This window comes from Cololabis saira, chromosome 12 (genome assembly GCF_033807715.1).
Source record: "Cololabis saira isolate AMF1-May2022 chromosome 12, fColSai1.1, whole genome shotgun sequence".
Taxonomy (NCBI): Eukaryota; Metazoa; Chordata; class Actinopteri; order Beloniformes; family Belonidae; genus Cololabis; species Cololabis saira.
Genome location: NC_084598.1, coordinates 15720464 through 15744026, shown reverse-complemented (window position 1 = coordinate 15744026; position 23563 = coordinate 15720464). Strand labels below are relative to the sequence as shown.

Below are 23563 nucleotides of genomic sequence, written 5' to 3'. Positions count from 1 at the left end.
TCCATGGCGACACTGGGGGGCTGGATGTGTTTAAACCAGGCCAGGAGAGTTTAGATAAAGAATTACATTTATTTCTACTGTGATTGATTGACAGTCAGCTCAACCAATGGCTAGCCATTATCAAATCCTCATCTATAATTGTCATGTTATCGCGCTTAGCGAAGCAACCACCCGTCGGCTAAACACCACGGTCAACGTGTTTCACGGCGTATCCTGCTCCAAACGTCTCACGGCAGCTCTGCAGATGTGTTGGAGGGGTTTTCGGTGAAGGAGCTGGCAGCAGCGCTAACTTTGATTGACATGTGGTGGGCGTGCTCCCATTAGGTTCTTTTTTTTTTTTTATATAAATCTTTTTATTGGTATTTTTGGGCAATAACAAAATGGTAAAAACAGATATCAAAACCAACCCTATCAAATATGCAGTTTTTTAAACCCCAACCCACCCACAATTGCATGGCTGTACAAAATAATATATAGATGTGCAGAGAGAAAAAAAAAAAACCTACAGTACAATAATACAAAAGAATTATTGGGTAGTAATAGATAATAAAGTAGCAAGGACATTAGAGGCACAGATTGTAGCCTGACATGTGAACAGGGCTAGGTATGGCAGTCCAAGACATTCTGAGATGGGGGAGTGAGGCCCCATAGAGCTGGGACAGGCGGGCCCTGGATGCGCAGAAATCCCAGAATACTGATACGGTTTCGGTCATCGCCTGTGAGATAACAGTCCTGTCCATACGGATCAAGGCAATGACAAATATCCTGGCCAAATAAACAAAAACAGAACAACAATAGCACTACAATAAAAACGTGTAAGATTGTGACAATAATTGCATGGGGGGGGGGGGGGGGGGGGGGGTTGTCCTAAACCCAATTCAGATTATTGCTCATCCCAATTCAATACTTGTAGCCTATCATAATAAACTAACAAGGGGAGCCATATTTTGCGAAACTTCACCAGGGAGCCTCTCAAGCAACATGGCTGCACCTCGCACCAAACATAAACAGGCTTTAAAATAACTGTTTAGAAAGCAACAGATCACTTGAGCTAATGTTTCATCCATTGTATTATACAGTGTATGGCAATGCTAACATACAATGCTAACAGCTCCAAACACCAACACTGCCTGTCAACAGAAACGAAGACAAGAGTTAAACACGAAAAACTGGACGGAGGTGGCCTTTAAAACTGCTCATGTACACAGGTTATACTTCAGATTAAGTATTTACTGTTGAAGCAATAGCATTTACTTTTATTACCCTGTTAATCCTAATATTTGTCAACTTTGTTAGCTTTTGTTGGAAAAACAACAATTATCCTCATGTGTGATTGCCGTATTACTCAAACACTATACATGTTGGTCTGTTTTTGATTTAATCACCCGTATTATTATTATCTTCCACCCTTTTTGTAAAATAAGCTTGCAACACCCGTCTGCTAATGCTAGCTAAGGTACCTGAGCAAACATAAACTAGATAACACAGAATAGCCAACACAGACTAGCAAACTTAGGCTAACCGGCAGACTAGCTAAAATAGAGTAGGTGAAGAGTTGCTGTGCCAAGATTCCACACAACTGTTTCATCCCTGTTTTTTGTATTCTTCACCTCCTTCTTACCCTCCTTACCTCTTCTCTACCATCTCTGTCTCCTTACCACCTTCCTTGCTTCCTTGTGTCCTTACTTCCTAATGAAAGAACAGTTTGTCAGGAGCGTGCTCGTGAGCACGTATAGAAGTAGTCGCCCGGCTTCAGAGCCGTTAGTTTTGAGTGACAGGTGTGTGAGCCAATCAGAGTAAGGCATGTTCATGCTGCTCCCGCCTGAACGTTAAGTTTTACAAACTGTCAGTGAAGCCACACACCTCTTTCCTGGACACACACGCCCACACGCGTGCACACACACACACACACACACACACACACACACACACACACACACACACACACACACACACACACACACACACACACACACACACACACATTCCTGCAGTTCACTCCTTAAACACACACTCTCTGAACTCTGACCAGCCTTATCAGTTGGTGAGGGATACTGACAGGAAGTACAGAGTAACAGAGGGAAAGTAGAGTAGGAAGAGGGCGAGAGACCAAACGACAGAGAGAAGAGAGAGAGACGCCAACAGAAACGGATATGACAGCTGAACACACGCAGTGTTCACCTGTAGAGGTAACACACACACACACACACACAACTTTTATTTTGGCATGACGAAATTGACAAGGCAACAGACAGGAAGTGACCGTGACAGGGATAAGCCACGGAGATTAAGGTATAAACACACACACACTGACCCATGACGCTGGAATATCCCGGTGTGTAATTCCACATCACCTTACTACGTGAGGACGCTCTCTGTCCTCGTCACCTGCCCGACGTCCGTGCTTGTTGACTGCTTTCTTCAGTCGCCGCTGAATCCTACAGTCCAAAAACATGCGTAGTAGATTAATTGATGATTATAAAATGCCCATAGGTGTGATTGTGAGTGTGTCTGGTTGTTTGTATATATGTGGCCTTGCGATGGACTGTCCAGGGTTTATCCCTGCCTCTCGCCTGTGATGAGCTGGGATAGGCTCCATCAGACCCCCGTGACCCTGCAGAGGATAAAGCGGGTATAGAAAATGGATGGATGGATGAAACCTACAGTAACTGTACATTTGTAGGTTATTTATTGCTGATTTCAGTTCATGTGCATCTTTTTTTTCTGCTAGAGTACAATGCATGATGGTACAGAGGATGCATGATAGGATATATTGAGTGTTTACATTATAGGGCCACTAGGGAGATTCAGTTAGCGGTTCCCCCACTCAGGCTTTGGAGATGGTACCTGATAGACACTTCTCCAGGTTGCTAGGCAACGCAGCAAAGTTCACTAGGTGACCAGTTTTTATCCAGACTAGGATAGAAACTAGGTGACCAGTTTCTATCCACTTTTTGGTTTGGACCAGTTTTTTGGCGACGTGTTCTGAGAAGATGCTCTCATTGTCCCCAGATTTCATCCTCTACGTGGAGTTTGCATCCATCTGTGAGCATATCTCATGTCTGAAGCAGCAGCTTCGCCCTTCCTACCGTAGAACAGGGGCGTAACTGGTGGAAGGAAATGTAATAGCACTCCACCTCAGCGCTAAGCCACTAGCCTTGTTCACACAACGGGTTTGTTCCAGCTGGGTTTAGGCTCATGTGGAACCAAGGTGAGGGTGGGCCTCGACTGGCTGCTAGAGGCTGGAAAAGCGAAATCTCCACTGACCTCCAGATTAAAATGTCCAACTTTAGAGCAGACCAGGAGAGTTTAGATACAGCAATATATTTATATCTAAGATGATTGATTGACAGTCGGCTCAGCCAATGGCTAGTTGTTCTCACTTCCTCATCTGTAATCGTCATGCTAACATGCTTAGCGAAGCAACCACCTGTCTGTATTAACCAGTCATTTTAGATTTTCGCTTAGTCGACATGTGTTTCGGTTTATCCCACTGTAAATGTCTGCAGCAGCTCTACAGATGTTTCAGCGGGGTTGAGCTGAAGGGGTTGGGAGCAAAGCTAACTCTGGTTGACATGTGGTGGGCGTGTTTCTGTCGGCTAATGGAGCAACATTGCTGCGTCCCGCACACAGAAAGGCGGGCTCCAGACTTGCTGTTCAGAAACCACTGGGTCACATGACGGACTGCTTCGTCCACTGCTTTATACAGTCGAAGGTTCCAACACCATATCTTGATTGGACAGCATGTGTAGCCTGTGGCTAGCTGTCACTGTTGCACTGTCTGGACCCAACGGAGCATAATCATTCTTGTACTGCAGCTTGTTGTGCTGGTAGTTGTACTCAGAGACCGCTATGACTGGTTCTGGGTTGGTCTGGAAGGTTTTAGAGGTGAAGAATACTAGTCCCGGGCAGCGCTCTTTGTCCCCGTTTGAAGGGCCCTCCTCTTATGAAGCCTCTGCTCCAGTTCAGCTGCAGGACCTTCAACGAGCAGACGCAGGAGTCATTTCTGGCGTTGCCGCTGAAAAGACATCTGAAACAGGAAGACGGCCAGCATTATGCCACAGCAGATGTCCAGCTGGAACCGTGGCAGAATCTGGACGTGTGACGAACCCCCAGGATGTTGGGGGTCGTAGCATTTGCTCATCAAGGGGGATTGATGGGATTTTTGTCCGTCCTCTCTTTAACTCCAACATTACTCATTTCAAATGTGGTGTTCGTCAAACCAAAAACCTGTGGGTTGTCCGGTTCTTCTTATACAGTGTACAACAGGCACTCAAACACACACCTACACACTCAAACACACACATTTGCACACTGCTGAGATGAGGACTCCTTACCACCTCACTGCCTTAATCTTCTCAGCTCCATTTTTTTGTACCCTCGCCACCTTCATCATCTCCTTGTTACCTTCCTAATCTCCTTGTTACCTTCCTCATCTCAGCTGCTCTCCACCCCCTTTGTCACCTTTGTCACTACCTCACTTCCTTCTTTAAGTCCTCATTTAGACAGTCTCTTGTTTCCTTGTGTCCTTCTTAACACATAATCTTTGTTCTTTTTCTTTCTGAATAGGACTTTTTGTTCTTGTGTCATCACCTTGAATGCTTCTTTGGCTCATTGCTTCCTCCTTTCCTTGCTGCTTTGACTACTTCTTAACAGGAAACTTCCTCCCACACACCCTCCTTACCTCTCTCCCACCCTCACTTTCTTTCTTACAACTTCACCATCTCCATCATACCCACATCTCCTCACCTCCTCCCTCAAACCCTCACCTCCTCACTCACACCCTCACTTCCTCCCACACACCCTCATTTCCTCCCACACACCCTCCTTACCTTTTCTCCCACCCTCACTTCTTCTCTTACAACTTCACCTCCTCCCTCACACCCACATCTCCTCCCTCAAATCCTCACTTCCTCCCACACACCCTCATTTCCTCCCTCACACTCTCACCTCCTCCCTCACACCCTCACCTCCTCCCTCACACCCTCGCCTCCTTCCTCACACCCTCATTTCCTCTCTCCCCCCCTCACTTCCTCCTTCACACCCTCACCTCCTCCGTCACACCCCCACTCTTCCCTCACCTGGTTACTTATATCCTCACATCCTTTCTGGTATGCTCCCTCCGGTCTTATATCCTCACCCCAAAAGCTTCCTTGCATTTTTGAGGATTCAGACGTGGACCATGTTGTTTGTTTCCTCACTGACTTCCACCTTCGCATATGTTCATCCATATTTGATTTGTGCATAAATGGTGTCAGTGGCTGGTGTGTGCGTGCATGCAAGCCCGCGCACCTCCCCCGCTGTCTCCCGCCATCTGTCGCCCTGACACAGAGACAGGGACGAGTCGATCTCAAACAGGAAGCTATACTCTGCCGATGTCACATTTTTTTGTTGCTGGGAGAGAAAGTTAAATTGTAGCGATGTGAAATCTGTTCCTGATGAGCGGTACGACGGTCAGTCTGGAGGTCAGACTCCCCACGGGGCTGAGTTAGTAGAAAAGGTTAGAATGCGCTCTTTCGATCTTTTATAGTTTGTTGGTGCTTAAAAACACCATAACAGTTCTCAGATTGTTATGGTTCTTATTATGAGGCAAATACGAGCTAAGAAACAGCATATCCAAGTAAGCCCTTCTAACAGCTTGTAGATGGTTCCTACATCAGGAACCCTCAGTAGATGTTTCCTTCAGCAGCAGGAACTCAGAAGATGATCAATTCACCAATTATGCTGATAAGGTCAGCAATGATGGTGATCAGGTCATCAATGATGGTTATTAGCAGCACTTATTATTGCCTACTGATTTTTATTTTTTCCAAATATTTTTATTTTATTTTAAATTTTAGAACCATGAAGAAAGTGACATGTTGTTCATCTGTTCAAGTTTCTACTTTTTCTTCTGGATTTCAGTATTTACGTCATTCATCCTTGAAAGACATCAGTAAACCACATTTCAGCTGGATTTATTAACTTTGTTTACCTTAATTTGTTCATTTTATTCAGGTTTTTTACTTTACTACCTATTTTATTATGTTGTTGGGCTGGCACACTGATGGGACCAGTGAAACACATTTCATTCCACACCATGTCTGACATGTGTTGAAATTATAATAAAAAACATGTTGAAATAACAATCTGTACTTTATATTTTAAGTCAAAAAGTGCCAACCTTGATTTGTGCCACTGAGCATGCTCAGTAACTTCCTGTTCCTCTGTCTGCAGCTCGGTCGCCATGTCTAAAGCGACGGTGAAGAAGCTCCACTGGCGCTCTAAGGTATGACAACACCTGCAACACCTGGATGATGGAGCTTCCTGATGTCCTTTTTGACAGAAACCTCTCCCCCACGTCGCCCACAGGTGCAGGAGAGCTTCGTCCCTGTGGGGGGTGGCGGCTCAGGAGAACTGGGCCTAGCCATCGGGGGCGGGGCCGACTATGGTGAGTTCCCCTTCGTCACGGCAGCCCCTGGCGGCGGGGCCACGGTTGGGGACATCATTCTGGAGATTGGGGGGACGCCTGTGTTGGGGATGACACTCGGCGATGTCAGAGGAGTCCTCAATTCCTGTCCTCATCCAATCAGAATCAAGACGGTCTCGCCAGGTGAGAAATGAAGGATTTGAATGTGTGAGTGATTCTGATTATAATGTTTTTCCTTTCCATCGTTCAGTTTTAGTCAGTAGCCACAGGATCAGATCCGGACCATGGTGTTCAGTAGAGGAGCTGCAGGTCCAGAATTACAAACAAACAACAAACAATACAAACAAACACAAGTTGTAAAAGTATTTAAATGGACCTTCAGAGCTGGAAGTTGAAGATGCCACAAGCAACCAGAGTAGGAAACAACAAAGTGCACAACTCAAAGTGAGACAAAGTTGGCAGGAGGTGCCGGACCGTCCCCACTCATTAGCATTGTTGATGGCTTGTTGGTCAGCATAGAAGACCCGTATGGCCCTGTGTGCTCTGAACTGGTACTGCTACATAGATCGGCTTTAACGTGCAGCACAGTGGGCCCCGAGGACCAGGGTTGGAAAGCACTGGTGCAAGACACCAGAGGACACAAGCATATCTGTCAAGTTTTGGATTTAAAAATACGGGAAAGTTTCCGCCGCTGTCCCACCAGCCCAACCGAGCTCCAGTATCTTAAATTTTAAGACAGGTTCAAAAGAAATCTAAAATAACTACCGTATTTTCACGACCATAAGGCGCATATAAACGCCTTATATTTTTTTCAAAATGTGCCGCGGGCCCAATAGTGCAGTCCGCCGAATGTGTGTTGTCGGGGGCTCTCACGTGGCTCCACGGCGGGCGGGAAGGTCGGCCTGCCCGGCGGCGGCTCCGTAGTTTACTGTTGTGCTTGGCTGCCATGCTAATGGACAGAAACTGCCTGCGAGCGGCGTGGGAGCGATGAATGAACGATGGAGACCACAGTTTCACAAAGAGTGTAAGGCAGCGCCGGGCGAGTTACGCCACAGTTTGCGGATGGATTGTAGATGCGTGTAGAGGCTAACGTGTCTGCTGGCACTGTTGTTCGAGCTTTCGCTAAAGCCGGCATCATTTCCGAGGGGCCGCACGGCACGGAAAGGGACTCTGACAGCGAAGAAAGTGGAACTGTTGTCAGGACTCAGCCCGTCGGGCTTCATCCGCAGAACGATCGCGCTGAGACCAGGAGAACTGCTCAGCGTGGCCAGAGAGCTGCACGCCCGGCTCGTGCCCGTCACAGCGCTGAGCAGTTCTCCTCTCTCTCAGCGCCAGTCCTGACAACTGTTGCATATTTGATGTAGCGCAGCTGTTTAATTCAGAAGCAGAGGATGAGGACTTTGATGGGTTTGATTAATGACGCTTGTTTTAATTTTTGATTATTCATTGGTGATCTAAAAAATGTTAGTACTTTGTAATAAAGACTTAAATAAAGCACAATCAAACTCAGTTTTGCTCCCGCTCTATTTTTAAATACGCACACTTGTATGCTTTTTGTGTATGTTGTTGTTGTGCGTTGTTGTAAGGCGGTGCGCCATAGTGAATGTGTGTGTAGACAGCGCCTTTTCGGACGGTGCACCGTGTGTGTGTTAAATACAGTAATGACGCACATAACTGAGACTGCAAGGGTGAATTAAAGCCCATTTATTTATTTAAAATATTTTAACTCATGTGGCTCTCACTGATGGACATCGGTCTTTCCCCCCTGAGAGACACTAACATCGCAGTTACTCATCTTTCACAACTCGTAACTAACCTTGCGAGAACGGCCACCCAGGCTACAGCAAGCAGCAGTTCTCGCAAGGTTAGTGACAATTGAGTTTGCTGTTTAAAATATATTATATTATAAAACGGGAAATTCACGGGATAATACTAATACGGGAGGACGGCGGGAAAGAGGGTAAAATACGGTAGTTTCCCGGCCAAAACGGGAGACTTGACAGGTATGCATGAGTGTGAGGCTGCAACACACGGCTCTCTGCAAGGACAGTAGCTCTTACCCGGTAGGACCTAGTGGGTCCGTAAATGGAGACGCGATTGCTGGATGGGCCGAGGAGGTCGACCTCGTTCCTCTCCAGGTTTTGCACAGAATGACCACTAATATTACCCAGCTGAAAACACATAAACAGATGAAACGAACGAGGACTCAGCCTACTGGATGTTACCCATCACAATATTAATAATTAACCTTCATTCGTCCCACAAGGGGACATTTACAACTCTGGTTTTAACCCATCACGAGTTGGACCGAGAGCAGTGGGCTGCCATTTTTCTGGCGCCCGAGGAGCAGTTAGGGTTAAGGGCCTTGCTCAGGGGCCCAAAGAGGTTCACCTCAGTTGCCGTACTGGGGACTTGAACCTGGGTCCACCTCTGTGACCTCTAGGCTTCCAGTCCCCCAACAACTCCCACATTTAAGTTTTTACATCAGAGTTTACAAATTCTCTTTTACCTTTGTACAAGAAATGGGACTTATGAACGATTCAGTTTTAGGTTTTCTGTGGTTAGTCTGCCCAACCCGACCCAGTACCTCAGCAAAGACTATCTGGTGAAGTGGGTCTGGTACTCTCAATGCCCACTCAATGCACAAACATCATTACTCAGAGGGAATTACATATACACTGGTATTTCTATGTGCGTGTGTGTCTGTGTTTCAGGCTCCTCTCTGTGTAAAGACCTCAGGTTGTATCTCAGTAAATGTTTCACGCCGGGCTCCATGGACAGCCAGCTGCAGCAGCTCATCAGGGAGAACCTGTACCTACGTGCCGTGCCCTGTAAGACTCTTGCACACACACCTGGACACACACTTGCACACACACCTGCACACACACCTGCACACTTGGACACACACCTGGACACACACCTGCATATATACCTATTTATTCAACAAAGATGAACATGAAGATGAAGGAAAATTATCACGTGGGTGATACTGATTATCTCTTTACAGTTTCCACAGGTTACAGCTAGATACCAGTAATCACCATCATTGATGAACTGCACACACATCATCAGCAGGTGTAGACACCTCTATCTATGCAAATGCGCTGATTTTCAAGAAGCAGTTTATCATTGTCTAAAAATCTGGAAAAGGTTTTAAACCATTTCCAAACTATTTGGAGTTCCACTTTCTACAGTGAGAAAGATTATTCACATGAAGAAAACATTTGAGTCTTCCCGCCACTGTTTCAAATTAGCACATCAGAAAAATATCTGTGAAATATCTTAATGGAGAATTGACTTGTTCTTTCTGAACCAAATAAAGACTTGTCGTTGTGCTCATTTCCACAGAAACAGTTTTGGGCTTTTCATTTTGACAGGGACCAAAGTTAAACGAGAAGTAGTTCTCATGTTAAAATCCTTGGAACTCTCATCTCAGATTCTGGTAGCAGCTGTTCTGCTTACACCGACTAAATATGTGACTCTCAGTGGTGACATCACCGCCTCCTCCCTGCAGGTACCACCAGGCAGCCGCGGGACGGAGAGATTTCAGGTGTGGACTACAACTTTGTGTCCATTGAGGAGTTTTTCTCCCTGGAGGAGTCCGGAGCTCTGCTGGAGAGCGGCAAGTTCAAAGGTAAAAAAAACCAGCGCATCCTAACGTCATGGCGAGAAAAAAAGGCCGGCTCATGTTTTCACAGCAGAGAGTCAACCAGTGACTGCTGCCGGAGTTTCTACGGCACTCAGGAGGAAAAGAGGATTTTGTCTCTAATCTGTCAAACCTGTAAAGTCAACCTACCCACCCCCATCCGTCCTACATCTCCCTGTTTTCACTCACCGAACTGAAGATTAATCCTACGGGATTAATGACACTAAAATAGAACCGGTGCTGACATATGAGCTCCGTCTTCCCTCCAAACATCGACAGCATGAAACAGTGGCAACAAACGCTTTTTAACTCTGGACTTTTCCAATTTCTGCAGCTAGATGGCACTGTGAGGACCGCTTTGGACCAGAAACAACCGCCCCACAACATGACAGACAATTATAAAAGACAGAAAATCCGTCAGTGTGACTGGACAACAAGGACAGAGACGACAGACAGACAGACAGACAGACAGACAGACAGACAGACAGACAGACAGACAGACAGACAGACAGACAGACAGACGAGGCTGCTGAGACGAGAGGCACTTTGTTAGCATTTGTTAGCATGCGGCTAATTCAGGTGTGGTTTACCAAAGTACTAACCAAACCAAAACATGTCCCGTTTAACCAGCAGCTATTGTGTGCAGAAGAACTGGACGCTCCTGTGACATCACTCAGAGGTTTCTGAAGAGTCAGTCTGACTGTAACACGCCCCCCTTGTGTCAGTCAGCTGTTTTAGCTCAGCTGATGTAGTTCATACTAATCGATGATGCTAATTACTATAACTTTACATTCTTTCTGATCAAATCAGTCCAAACATCCTCGTTTCAAGTGTGACTAGCAGAGCACCCGGCGTACTACCCACGTGCCACTCACGTGGCTGCCGCGGGTCAGGTAAGCCTGTTTGTCCGCGCTGGTGAGTCCGGCCCACTGACTGCTGGTCCCAGCCTCCTCCTCCTCCAGTTCCCTGCTCTGCCAGCGCTCATTGCAGATGTTGGCTACTGGTCCGCATCGTTAACATGGACGGGTCCTTAATGATCCGAGGTGAAAGGGTCCAGCTTCTGCTAGAGATACAGTCCAGCTGGTGGCTTCTGGTTGACCCTGGCCTTGACCCTTCAAGGTGAGCACAGAACCGCTCACAGTCTCTTGAGCGACTGTGTTCTGTTCAGTGTTTTTTCCCAACTCAGAGGTCAAAACTGCGCCAGGTAATGTTGCCGGCTACCCATCTGTGGCCCCCCATCAATCAAACGATTGCCCCTAATCCGACATAAATGTGTTACGTCCAATAATTGTATTGAGGAGGTTCATAAGATTCATCCCTGAGCGGTTGTCATGGATGTGGAGACCCCCCCCCCAGTTTCCTTGTTTCCAGTTTACGCAGGACTCCTGTCTCCCTGGTTGGTACCGTCCAAGGCGGGCCGGGAGTCAAACAGAAGTGTTACACGTTTCCACATACGTTCAGTTTCCACAGCAGAGCTGGGCAGAGAGAGGCCCTACAGGACAGGACACGCCTCTAAACTATCAAGATTCCAGATTCCAGATTCAAAATTCTTTATTGTCATTGTTCATATTTCATAACAACAAAATTACAGGTGCTTCATCGCAGGTGCTGGTCCTTATATAAAGTGCAAGATAAGTAAAGAAAAAAATAAATAAATATAAAGTGCAACATATGTTAAAAAAAACTGTTTGTCTGCCCAATCACAGGAAACTACTACGGGACACCCCGTCCCGTCCACATTAGTCCAGAGAGTCCACCAATCACGTACCAGGAACATCGCAACCTGCTGAGGAACTTCCGGACGAGGAGCAAGTCCCTGAGCAACCTGGAGAAAGCTGTGGAGGAAGGAGACAACAGTGAGGAGGACAGCGGGCTGGCAGGTACGAGAGCGCACTCCGCAGGCTCACCTGTACAGGTGCGTCTCTGGAATAACAGGACTGTCCACCTGCAGGACCAGCTGGAGCCCTGCCCACCACCCTGCCGCTGAGCCAGCCGTGGGAGGCAGCGGAGAATGGAGGAGGAGGAAGAGGAGTGGGAAGAGGAAGAGGAGGGGCTCCACTGCCTGAAAACTGGGAGCTGGCCTACAGCGACTCAGGGGCGCCTTATTACATCGAGTGAGAGCCAGTCATCAACACTTCACAAAGAATGCTTCTACTCCTTTAAATCTAAACTTTAGGATCTTTTTTGTTGGAGTCTGATGCAGATGCATGAGTTCATTTTTAAAATAACGTATTTGAACCAGTTCGTCTAAGAGTGACGTTAATGAGTTGATGAGTTGTTTTTAATGGTATCTAATGGTGGTTTGACTCTCCGTCAGTCACAACTCAAAGACCACCAGCTGGTTGGACCCTCGAATGCAGAGCCAAGATCCCCCGTCCTCCACAGAACGTGAGTTCTCTCATCCCTTTCGTGGCAGAGTGACCTCTTTGTTTTTATTCAGTATCAAAACCACAAACTAGCAGCTCTGGCTGAATGTAGAAGTGTGAAGTTTATAATCACATGGACATCTGTTGGGTCAGGGGTCTCCAACCCTGGTCCTCGAGAGACACTGCCCTGGGTGTTTTACACGTTTCCCTGCTTCAACACCCCCTGACAAACACGGGGGTGTCACTAACAGCCTTGTTCGGACCTGGACGACGCGCTGATGAGAACCATCAACTAGAATCAGGTGTTGATGGAAGAGGAGGACTACAGCACGCAGGACAGCGGCTGTCGAGGACCCGGGTTGAAGACTCCTGTGTCAGATGTTTGATAAATGGGTTTGGTACCGTGATTGCTTTGTGGTGTCACTTGTGTTCTGCCGGCTGCCAGCAGAGGCCAGCACTGACCCACAGACGCAGCACGGTCCTGCTGCTGACGCTGCACTCTCACTCCCACCATCATTTGTTCTAGTCACATGATGTCACAATGATGAACCATTCAGAGACAGGTTTGTCCTCAGCAGCTTTTATTTGGTGGGGTCCATATCCTGTGTCTCCCGTCTCTTCTCAGTCCCAGAGTTCACGGATCAGCCGAGCCTGTTGAGGGGTTACTCCATCCACACTCGGCTCTCTAAAGGTCCGCGAGGCTTCGGCTTCAACATCGTTGGAGGAAATCGACCCCGAGAGTTTCTGCAGGTGTACAGCGTCACACCAGGGGGGCCGCCGGCTCTCAATACAGGTACTCATCGTGGACCGGAAGTAAAAACTGGATGTGTGGAGTCACTTCTGACAGGCTCTACTCTAGAAGGTCTACCAGCGCCTTTATCCGAGCTGGACTGCTTAATTACCAGACCAGGGAAAAGCTTGAATTAGGGCTGAGATCAGGGGCCTCATGTACAAAACATGCGGCGCACAAAAAACGTGCGTACGCCACTTTCTACGCTCACGGTCGGATATACAAAGAATTATTTGAACGTAGAAAGTTGCGGTCTTTCACGCACACACCAAGGTTGGCATACGCACTTTTCTGAGGTTTTGTCCGTTGGCGACACTCACTGGTGATGCAGTGAATTGCAGAATATGAGGAAACGTGACAACAACAATAAGTTCACGACCACGTGAAGGGCACGTCCCCACATCACCAGATAAGTTACACACGAGTGGAACTGAAACACTTTCACAATCAACCACATGATCTGAACAAACAACTAAAGGCAGGAGCTCAACAATGGATCCCGATGGCAGCCTTGGCTCCGTTAGAGGAACCTGCTGATGCATCAGATCACACCGATCTGCTGGTCCATGCAGGACTCCAGAAAGTGTTTCTCCGGTGATGGACCGGGATCTAGAACGGTTTCTCCTCCTGCGGATGCAACACTCGAGTTACAGCAACTTTGCTCTTTATTTCTCACATTTGCACCTCGATAATCCCGTTGGCACAAGTTGTCTTTATTTCTGCAGCAGAGGAATCAGATCGTGATGCTTCATGTTTCAAATATAAGTTTATATTGTTCATATTGCTTATGAGAGTGGTGATCGCGGACATCCACAATGTGTAGGACTCAATACACATGTACATTGGTCTTAATCCGTCAGTATATAATACGCGTGACAATAAAGCAGAGCGAGGAGCCGTTTTTCATCCACGAACTTAACTTATGTGAAAATGACTATGTGAGAAGATAATGTAGGATTTAATATGTTTTACAAGACATAAGGGCACGTAATCAGAGGAAAAAGTGGCTGATTTTAGCAAAGCTCCTAAAAACTTTTTTTTTTTTCCGAACACCGCGTCATATGACGTAGCACCAGGGAGACGTCTCCACAGCTCTGCCCCATCTGACTGCGCAGACCCCGTACAGACGTAGCCGGGTATCTGCTAAACCGAAGATATTTTCCTACATTTGGACCTGTCATCCACATGAAAACGCAAATAAACGAATGTTTAAAAAAACTTCGGGCAAAGTGAAGATTTTTGAAAACTCAGTTTATGTAGATGCGTGTAGACGGAGACAACTGGAGTTTTGCGTTTTCGAACGTCACATTATGCTCCAAAACAACAACAAATCTGCTCTGAGTCTGACGTCTAATGTGCAACCCAGAACTACAGATGATCCACCATCTGTCCTCCAAGCTATTTATTAAATAAATGATCTCTGCTCTTGACCACCGTTTACTGCGTTACACCGACGCAGAGCCTACGCCGTAGGGTACGCGGCGACGCGCAGCCCTACGCAGTACCCTACGGCGTAGGGCTGCGTCGATTTAACGCGGCAGCTCCATGGTGGGACACGGGGGGAATCGGGCTCGTTACCGAGAAGGAGATGCCGCTCCCGGGGAAGCTGCGACGCGGAGGCCGGCCCGAAGGCCGGAAGAACAGATGATCTACAGGTTTGGAATGCTTATGAATGTGGTCGAAAACGCAGATCTTCGGTTATGTGTGGAAGGTTTTTTTTTCTTAACAACGATGTAATGTGGATACAAATTATTTTATAAACGAAGGGGGGGAAATATTCGGTTTTAAAAATACCCGGCTATTTCGGATGCATTTAATCAGAAAAAAGAGAAGATAATAAGCTTGTTTTCTGTTTAGAAAGTACAAACGTAGACAGATTACAATACTGACCCATTTTTAAGGAGTTATTTTCAGAGTTTATTTCAGGAGTGCACGGGCGGATGCTGCAGTGAATAAAGGCTTATTTATGGTTCCGCGTAAAATCGACGGCGTAGCCTACGGCGTAGGTTCTGCGTTGGTGTAACGCGGACCCATAAATCAGCCTTTTAAAAAGCGAGTTTCAGCTGTCAATCAAAAGAACGTGGGGGGCCTAACGGGTTTCGTAATTATAAGGCTGTGGCCCGTCATATTGGTGTGAATACACATTCACAACCTCTTCAGTGTCACAACTAACATTAAGATCCATTATTTTTCCTATTGTTGAAATTCACGCGCTCCCTGGTGCTACGTCACTTCCGGTTCAGCTTTTTCAGATGCGGAAGTAAAATACTCTCACAAAAACAACTCCGGAGGTCACTGTAGTATATATTTATGCGTATTTCAATGAAAATTCAGTTCCTACATTATTTTCCTACACATTGATTCACAGGGGTCTCCAACCTGCAATCTACTCTTTAAGTTCTGGTGTCGGTTCTTAAAATACAAACAAGAAAAGCAGAGTGTAATGATGCACTAACGCTGCCTATAAACATTCACAGATCCTTACGATCATAATAAAAACACAACTCTTCACGGAACGCAACACAAAGCAAAGAACGACATTACCCGTAATGTATTGCAGTTTAAATCAGAAGAAATACCCCCAAATAAATTATTTTTTCCAGGCCTCAACTTTTGACAGGACTGTCTCCAGCTCACAGCCAATGTTTTTTTAATTTGTTTTACTTGTTTTTGACAGTTCCTTGTTAGGATGAGCGTTTTTTAATGGATAATTAATCTTCATTATCATATTCAAATATATGTATTTGAGGGAGGAGACAGGGCAGAGTGTTGTGCTCCCACATGTGCGCTCAAATCCACGCTGATTGAAGAAACCTGCGTGGATTTGGGCGAACACCTGAATTGTTTTTTGCGTACGCAAGAATTCCACACACGGATTCACGTTGAAATCCACGCACTCTTTGCACATGAGGCCCCAGATCTCTGTAAACTCAGTTAACAGTAAAGTTTGGTTTCTTAACCCTTCTTTTGTTCAGGTGACGCAGAGTATTTTAACTCTACCTTCACCACAACAAACACTCCACAGACCGCCCCACAGGTTCCCAGGTTCACTGATTAACTGGTTCACTGGTTAACAGGTTAATTGTTGGTAAACAGCCTCATGAAGAAGATGAGCTCGGCTGCTGATTAAGCAGAATAGAAGCCAACTGGTGAACCAGTTTACCGATGTTAGCGCGTTGAACCACCACCTCAAAGCTCCACTAATGTGTGGATCGATGCTGATGTGTCATCAGCTGGTTCAGGTTACGGCTATTTCTGAGGACTTGTTGGTGGTCAGTAAATGGTTAGGGGGTTTGCAAAGGGGAGCGCCCATCCAGCTGGGTTCTCTCACCACCTCACGTGTTCTAGGACGTCTGACCCGCGTTAACGAGGACGAAGTGATTCGTCCTCTGAGATATCAGATGGAAACCCACGTAACACATTCACATCTGGTTTGTTTCCACAAATGAAGGCCTTAAACTGATCTGCATCCATGTGCTTTGTTTACCGCCGACACCTGCTCTGGACATACTAATCCACGCTGCAGAGGAGGGATAGGTCACAGTTTGTTCTCGTGCAGCTTAAATGTGTCCTCAGGAACAGACTTTCAAACTAAAACAGGAACTAAAACAACAGGACCCAAAACACGAGTGAAATCAGGAGAATAAGAAATCCAAAACAGCAGCAGCTGATCTGATTCTTTATCATGGTGGTTTCAGCCGTATGTGGACGTCTGCATGTATGAACACTGAGGAGGCGGGGCAATTGGGTCAGGTGACCGGTGATCCGTGAGTACAGCAGGATTACAAAGCTGTTTAATTCCCAGATCTCCATTTTTCTGAACAATCCCATGATCTACAACTAATCCAAACTGTAATCTGTCTCTCTCACTCACACACACGCACACACACACACACACACACACACACACACACACACACACACACACACACACACACACACACACACACACACACACACACACACACATTTTGGTCAGCCCGCTCACGTGCACCGGGGATCAGCAGGCATTGAAGTAACAGGTTCATGAAACAAGGTGAGAAACAGCAGACATCTTCATCTTAATCAGTCTAAGTACTGAAACAGACCTCTTCTCCGATCTTTTCTTCTCAGACGTGCAAACATGAAACATGTCACTGTTCCAGATGTTAGCAGCTGGACTTGTGGCTTCCAGAGTCTGAAGGCGTAAAGTTCAGTAGCGTCAGGTTGATTCTGCTCACTTCTGGACTGCAAGTTTTCAAAGTTTTCAAATACAACCGCTCATCTGTTTGAATATAAACAACAGTTGTAAACTATATTCTACTCACAATGGAACAAACAGAAGCATATGAAAAGATGAAGTGGGAACATTTTTACCACTTAATGAAAAATATTATCTCATTTTGAATTTGATGGCAGCAAAACATCTCAAAAAAGTACAAAGACAAGTGGTTCTATTAAACACCTGCAGGAACATCTGCAGCTACGTAGGCTAATCATCAATCATCTGGAGGTGTCTGTGCAGCGAACACCCGGCACATCTGGAGAGGAAACATCACAACTGAAAGCTTTATCCAGGTTTTAAAAAGCATCTGCTCCCACCCATATGTCGTCATCTTCAGAGGAGGTCTTGCTTCTTTCAAAAAGATGGTGTTAAACCAGCCACTGCGTCCATCACGTGGCTTTATGATGGATGCAGGAGGTCCATCCAATGCTAGAACTTGGAAGTCAGCGTAAGCATTAGCATATTTACTTGACAGTGGCATCAGGTTTCCATCAGGGTTGTTCTTGTAATTTCCGGCCATACTAGTGACAGGAACTGAGGGGACAACGTCAGTGTTTTGTCTACGTGTCAGGAAAGATCTCCGTCCACCACAAACACAAATCACGAGGCAGGACATGAAATCGTTGAGGCCAACACAAAAAGATCCAAGGTTGACGTTCAACCTTAGTAAACTTTACAATAAGAATAATCATCTTTATTAGTCAGTATATATCTATTGAGACACACCTAAATTTGTCCTCTGCTTTTAACCCATCAGTAATCACACTAGGACTCACGACCAGGCAGCAGTTGGGGAGGAAATGGCCTGAGGAGCCCATAGTGGTTAACCTCTGTCGTCACTTGGGACTTGAACCTGGGTCCTCCAGGCTCGAGCCCCCCTGTGTGACCACTGCCCCCCAAAACATATAGAAAAGACAATTAGTGAAGATCTTTGTAACTTTTTGTTTTCATGATCAACTGTGAGACAATAAACTGTCATCTGAGTGGACTATTTCCTTGTCTCTCTCTTCTGTCCTGGTCTCCCCTGGTGTCTCCTGGTATTCCAGCGGACATCCTGGTTTTCATCAATGAGACCTGTGTGCTGGGTCGGTCCCACAAAGAGGTAGTGGAGATGCTGAAGTCGGTGCCAATGGGTCAGAATGTGGACGTGGTACTGAGGAGAGGATACCCAATGCTGTACAACCCTGACGGCTGTCCCAAACAGAGCCTGGAGCCGGTATGTTTTCCATCCTTGCTGTTAAAGCATCCGGGATTCACTCTGAAATTACCAGGATGTCCTCTAATGATTGCAGAATCGTACGGTTCTTTTTGGGAAACATTTTCACTTGAATTTTAAAAAGCGTTGTAGCACCCTATAATGTAATAATTTCCTGATAATGCAATAACGCCTGAAAATGTAATAAAATTTGCACTTAACTCAATCGAAAAATAAAACCCAATAATGTAATAACTCAACCAATAATGTAATAAAATATCCTGACTGATATTGTAATAACATTTTTACCGATAATGTAATACTTTATTACGGAGCCCCTAAAGGGACATGAATTTTTATTTTTTTATAATGAGTTGTACGCGCGCGCGTAAAACCTTTAAGTGAGCACATAAAGTTGTCCTTATAATGGAGTCCCAGTTTAAAATATAGCTCAGCTAAATCCTGTAATGTAATTTCCATTCATAAACAGAGCAGGGCGCAACTGGAGGGTCTCCTGTTCCAGCAATACTCCCATGTACTTGTTTTTACGCGCTCACGTAGAATAACTTTTAGGCGCTCACTTATAAGTTTTGCGAGAGCGCGTGAAACTTTTTAGTGAGTGCATAAACGTTTTACGTGCTCACGTAAACAACTTTACGTGCTCACTTAAATGTTTCACGTGCGCAGGTAAAACTCATTATATACAAAAATAAAAATCCATGTCCCTTTAGGGGCTCCGTACTTTATTACATTATTGGGAATTTATTACATTTTTAGGTGGTTCTTTTTTTTTCAAAACTGATAATGTAATACTTGACAGATAATGTAATATATATGTTTATTTTCAGTCCAGAGTTCTACATTTTGTGTTTTAAGAATCTAAGAATGTTATATACACTGGATGTGAAACACCAGATTGACCATTGGGTTAAATTGCAGACTTTGAGTTCCATACAGCCATACGCAGATATGCAGATAAGAACATTTGCATTTAACTCAATCGAAAATGTAATAAAATCCAATAATGTAATAACTTCACCAATATTGTAATAAAATATCCTGACTGATATTGTAATAGCATTTTTACCGATAAGTAACCCCCAGTACCACCTAAGTAATCCCCTGTAGCCCCTAAGTTACCCCCAGTACCACCTGTAGCACCCTAATAATTTCCTGAAAATGTAATACAATTTGCATTTATCTCAATTGAAAATGTAATAAAATCCAATAAATTAATAACTTCACCAATAATGTAATAAATATTACATTATCTGTCAAGTATTACATTATCAGTTTTGAAAAAAAAAGACCCACCTAAAAATGTAATAAATTCCCAATAATGTAATAAAGTATTACATTATCGGTAAAAATGTTATTACAATATCAGTCAGGATATTTTATTACATTATTGGTTAAGTTATTACATTATTGGGTTTTATTACATTTTCGATTGAGTTAAGTGCAAATTTTATTACATTTTCAGGCGTTATTACATTATCAGGAAATTATTACATTACAGGGTGCTACAAGCGTCTATTACAACACAAGTTGTCTCTAGGATCTTTCCTGTGACCAGAACAGGACCGCCCATCAATTATTACATATTACATGTCCTTCTGCAGCGTAGGTCTATAGCAGAATATCTAGGATGAAGCTCTGTTCAAGACCAGCTGCTCTAGTCTTGTCCTGCAGCTGCAGCTATGGCTACTGGTTCTAACACACTAGAGTTTACACTAATTAGAGGCTTTACTAAACACTGACGTTTGAGGTTTAGTTTTAAAGGTGGAGGTGGTGTCAGCCTCCTGAACCCAAACTGGAAGTTGGTTCGATAGTAACGGTTCCTGATAGCAGAAGGCCCGTCCTCCAAATCTACATTTGGATACTCTAAGAACTACGAGTAAACCTGCACTCTGAGAACAGAGAACTCTGTTAGGAACATGAGGAAATATCGGGTCTTCGAGAAACCAGGAGTTTGGACGTTTAAGACTTTATGTGTCCAGTGATGTATCGTTTTTGTCACTGTAGCTGTTGTGGCTCAGCTGTCCAAAACAAATTTCCCCAAGTGGGACAATAAAGTATATCGAAAATAATATAATTAAATTGAAATTGAATACACAAGTAACAGAACTGTGAATTAGATTCTGAGTTTTACGGGGAGCCGATGGAGGGAGGCTATGGGATAAGTGGATCTGGTCCTGTATTGTCGTGCCAATAAGAGAAAAAACCTTTTTGAGTAGTCGAGTCGGGATTTGGTCTAACAAACACGTGGATGATTTAACTCTATTGACGACTGAGGTCAGCTCAGGGAGGCCTATAGGATCGAAACAGTTTAGAGTCAAGTCACAGCCTAAGGAAGTGGCTAAAGCTGAAGAAATGCCCGTAGCCGCCACCGGATGGGCCTGGTTGATATATTCTCCAATTCTGATTATTTTACTGCTAAATAAACTCATAAAGTCTTCACTACTGAGAGCTGCAGGAATGCACGGCTCAACAAAGTTGTGATTCTTTGTCTACCTGAACAGAAAATGTGGGTTATTTTTATTATCCTTTATCCACAATTAATAATAAGCTGTTCCAGCTTTTTAAATTTTATACTATATATATATTTATATATATTTATTATATACTGTTAGACTATCTTTCCAATTACAATAGGATTCTACAGACTTACAAGAGTACCACTTCCTTTTCATTTTACGCACTTTTTGTTTCAGCATGCGGATATCTGAATTATACTAGGGAGTTCAGCTCCTATGGTTAGAAACCCTCTTTCTCAAAAGGAGCAACTGCATCTAAAGCCGAGTGCAGCAGCTCTTCAGTGTTACTGACAAGGATATAAATATCTGTAGAAGTAGAACCGAGATCACAGCTCTCAACTACTTCACTATGTTCCACTGTGGTAAGATTAGCCATGGCCTCCGTAAATTTAGCAATAGCTTCATCGGACAAACATTTGCTAAAATAATAACTCCTATTTTGCGCTTGAATGCCGACAATGTTAAATTCAAACGTTATTAAATAGTGGTCGGATAGGAGCGAGTTTACAGGCGACACTAACAAATTATGGGGTTCTACACTATAGGTGAGGACGAGATTGAGGGTATGATTAAGACAATGCGTCGGTTCATTTATCGATTTTAGAAGAGAATTAAAAGATAATTTAAGATTATCAATGTCAACATCCATATGAATGTTAAAGTCACCCACTATGATGACTTTGTACTGATCAATAGACACTCCGCTGTCCTGGATGTTTCAGATGTTTTCCAGTTACACCACACCCTGATACAAATGAGCAGATCGTTGAAAAACTTGTGCAGACATTGATGACCAGCTGATGAAGATCCAGTCATCTGAATCAGGTTTCTTTAAGCAGGGAAACATCAACAACATGCAGGACAGCAGTCCTCGAGGACCCGAGTATCTGAAACATGCAGAACAGCGGTCTTCGCATTAAAATCTTCAAATGTGGGAGGCTGAAACCAGAAAACATACATGGCGTTTTATTTATTCTAAGTGACTGAAATGGTTTCAACCGGTTAACTACTTACTAATTAAGTCGTGGACTCAGCAACCACTGGTCACAGAGCAAGACGAGTCCTGGGGCCTGTACTACGAAGCGGGATTTGGGGTTAGCGAGGTAACTTCAGGTTTAACCCTGGGTTTTCAGGACTACGACGGTGGTTCACTTCTTAGCGGGGCACATCGCCATGGTAACTTATGCTGAACCGCTAACCTGCTCCGGAGCAGGTTATGTTCCAGATACAGATCGCCGGGTGTAAAAGCACCGCCCACTGACCAATCAGCTCTCTTGGAAAATGACATGCCCTTTCGAAGAGACCCCAGTGGAGCTTGGTGCGCGGATCGTGAGAGGATCCCTCCGAAGAGAACGCGTATTCAGGGACCACCAAAACCCCTTTGCTTTCCCTGATGAGTACCTGTATGAACGATCCAAAAAAAAAGGAAAAAAAGAAAAAAGAGGTGGAGGAGAAAATAAAAAATAAATCAATCAATGAATAAATAAAACAAATCATCACCCAAAATCCGATGTACATTCAATCCAAAACTAATACCAATTAAATAAATAAATCAAGAAGAAATGAAAAAGAAGATGCATTTGTAAGGGGATAGCAAAAAAGGGATTTTCAATTTCGTCCCTCGAACATTCTGAGAAGTCACTTTAAAATACTAAATACCCCCCTCCTGAAAAAATAAAAAATTTAATAAAATAAATAAAAAAACCCAATTCTTTGGTACAGCATCAGCACAAGTTATCGGTCAACAACAATAGTTATAGAACCAATATATAGGCTACAGACTGTCTCAGAAAATTAGAATATTGTGATTTTCTGTAATGCAAACACAAAAACAAAAAAAATGTCATACATTCTGGATTCATTACAAATCAACTGAAATATTGCAAGCCTTTTATTATTTTAATATTGCTGATCATGGTTTACAGTTTAAGATTAAGATTCCCAGAATATTCAAATATATGTTTATATCCCTATGAATTTACGCATTTATACAGTCAGCGATCTTTTGCCAGCTGTCTTTCCTGCATTTTGCAGCTGCAACTGTGTTGCTTTTTGCCTGTATTATATGCCTATACTCATCATATTTCCGTAAAATTATTGTTTGCTCTTCGCTACTGAAATAAGCGGCTCTGACAGCGGACTTCTCCATGCTTGCGATTGGTCATACGCTGAAAACACTGCCCCTTTTATGTGCACGCGCTCATATCCAGATTGGAGAAACCTGGGTTGATATACCGAGTTGATAACCGCCGTCGTGTGACCGCTTAGCGTGATTGCAATTGTCCCGCTTAGTGAATCTGGATAAGGAAAAGATATCCTGGATATGTTGAACTTGCTTCGTAGTACAGGCCCCTGG

The 23563-nt window shown here is 44.5% G+C and overlaps 1 protein-coding gene across 3 annotated transcripts in view; it reads left to right on the top strand.

The window, feature by feature from the left end:
* LOC133456950 (membrane-associated guanylate kinase, WW and PDZ domain-containing protein 3-like) overlaps window positions 1–23563 on the top strand; it is a 75913-nt gene that overhangs the window by 15254 nt on the left and 37096 nt on the right. For 2 of the 3 annotated variants that reach the window (XM_061735690.1, XM_061735692.1), the window contains exons 2-10: window positions 6217–6268; window positions 6352–6592; window positions 9124–9240; window positions 9924–10043; window positions 11762–11935; window positions 12007–12169; window positions 12373–12443; window positions 13047–13214; window positions 18522–18691. In XM_061735690.1, coding sequence (XP_061591674.1) covers window positions 6227–6268; window positions 6352–6592; window positions 9124–9240; window positions 9924–10043; window positions 11762–11935; window positions 12007–12169; window positions 12373–12443; window positions 13047–13214; window positions 18522–18691 — 1266 coding nt within the window. In that variant the 5' untranslated portion in view covers window positions 6217–6226. Of the gene's footprint in view, window positions 1–2097; window positions 2190–6216; window positions 6269–6351; window positions 6593–9123; window positions 9241–9923; window positions 10044–11761; window positions 11936–12006; window positions 12170–12372; window positions 12444–13046; window positions 13215–18521; window positions 18692–23563 lie in introns of those variants that run through there. The other variant, XM_061735691.1, reaches the window with a different exon arrangement.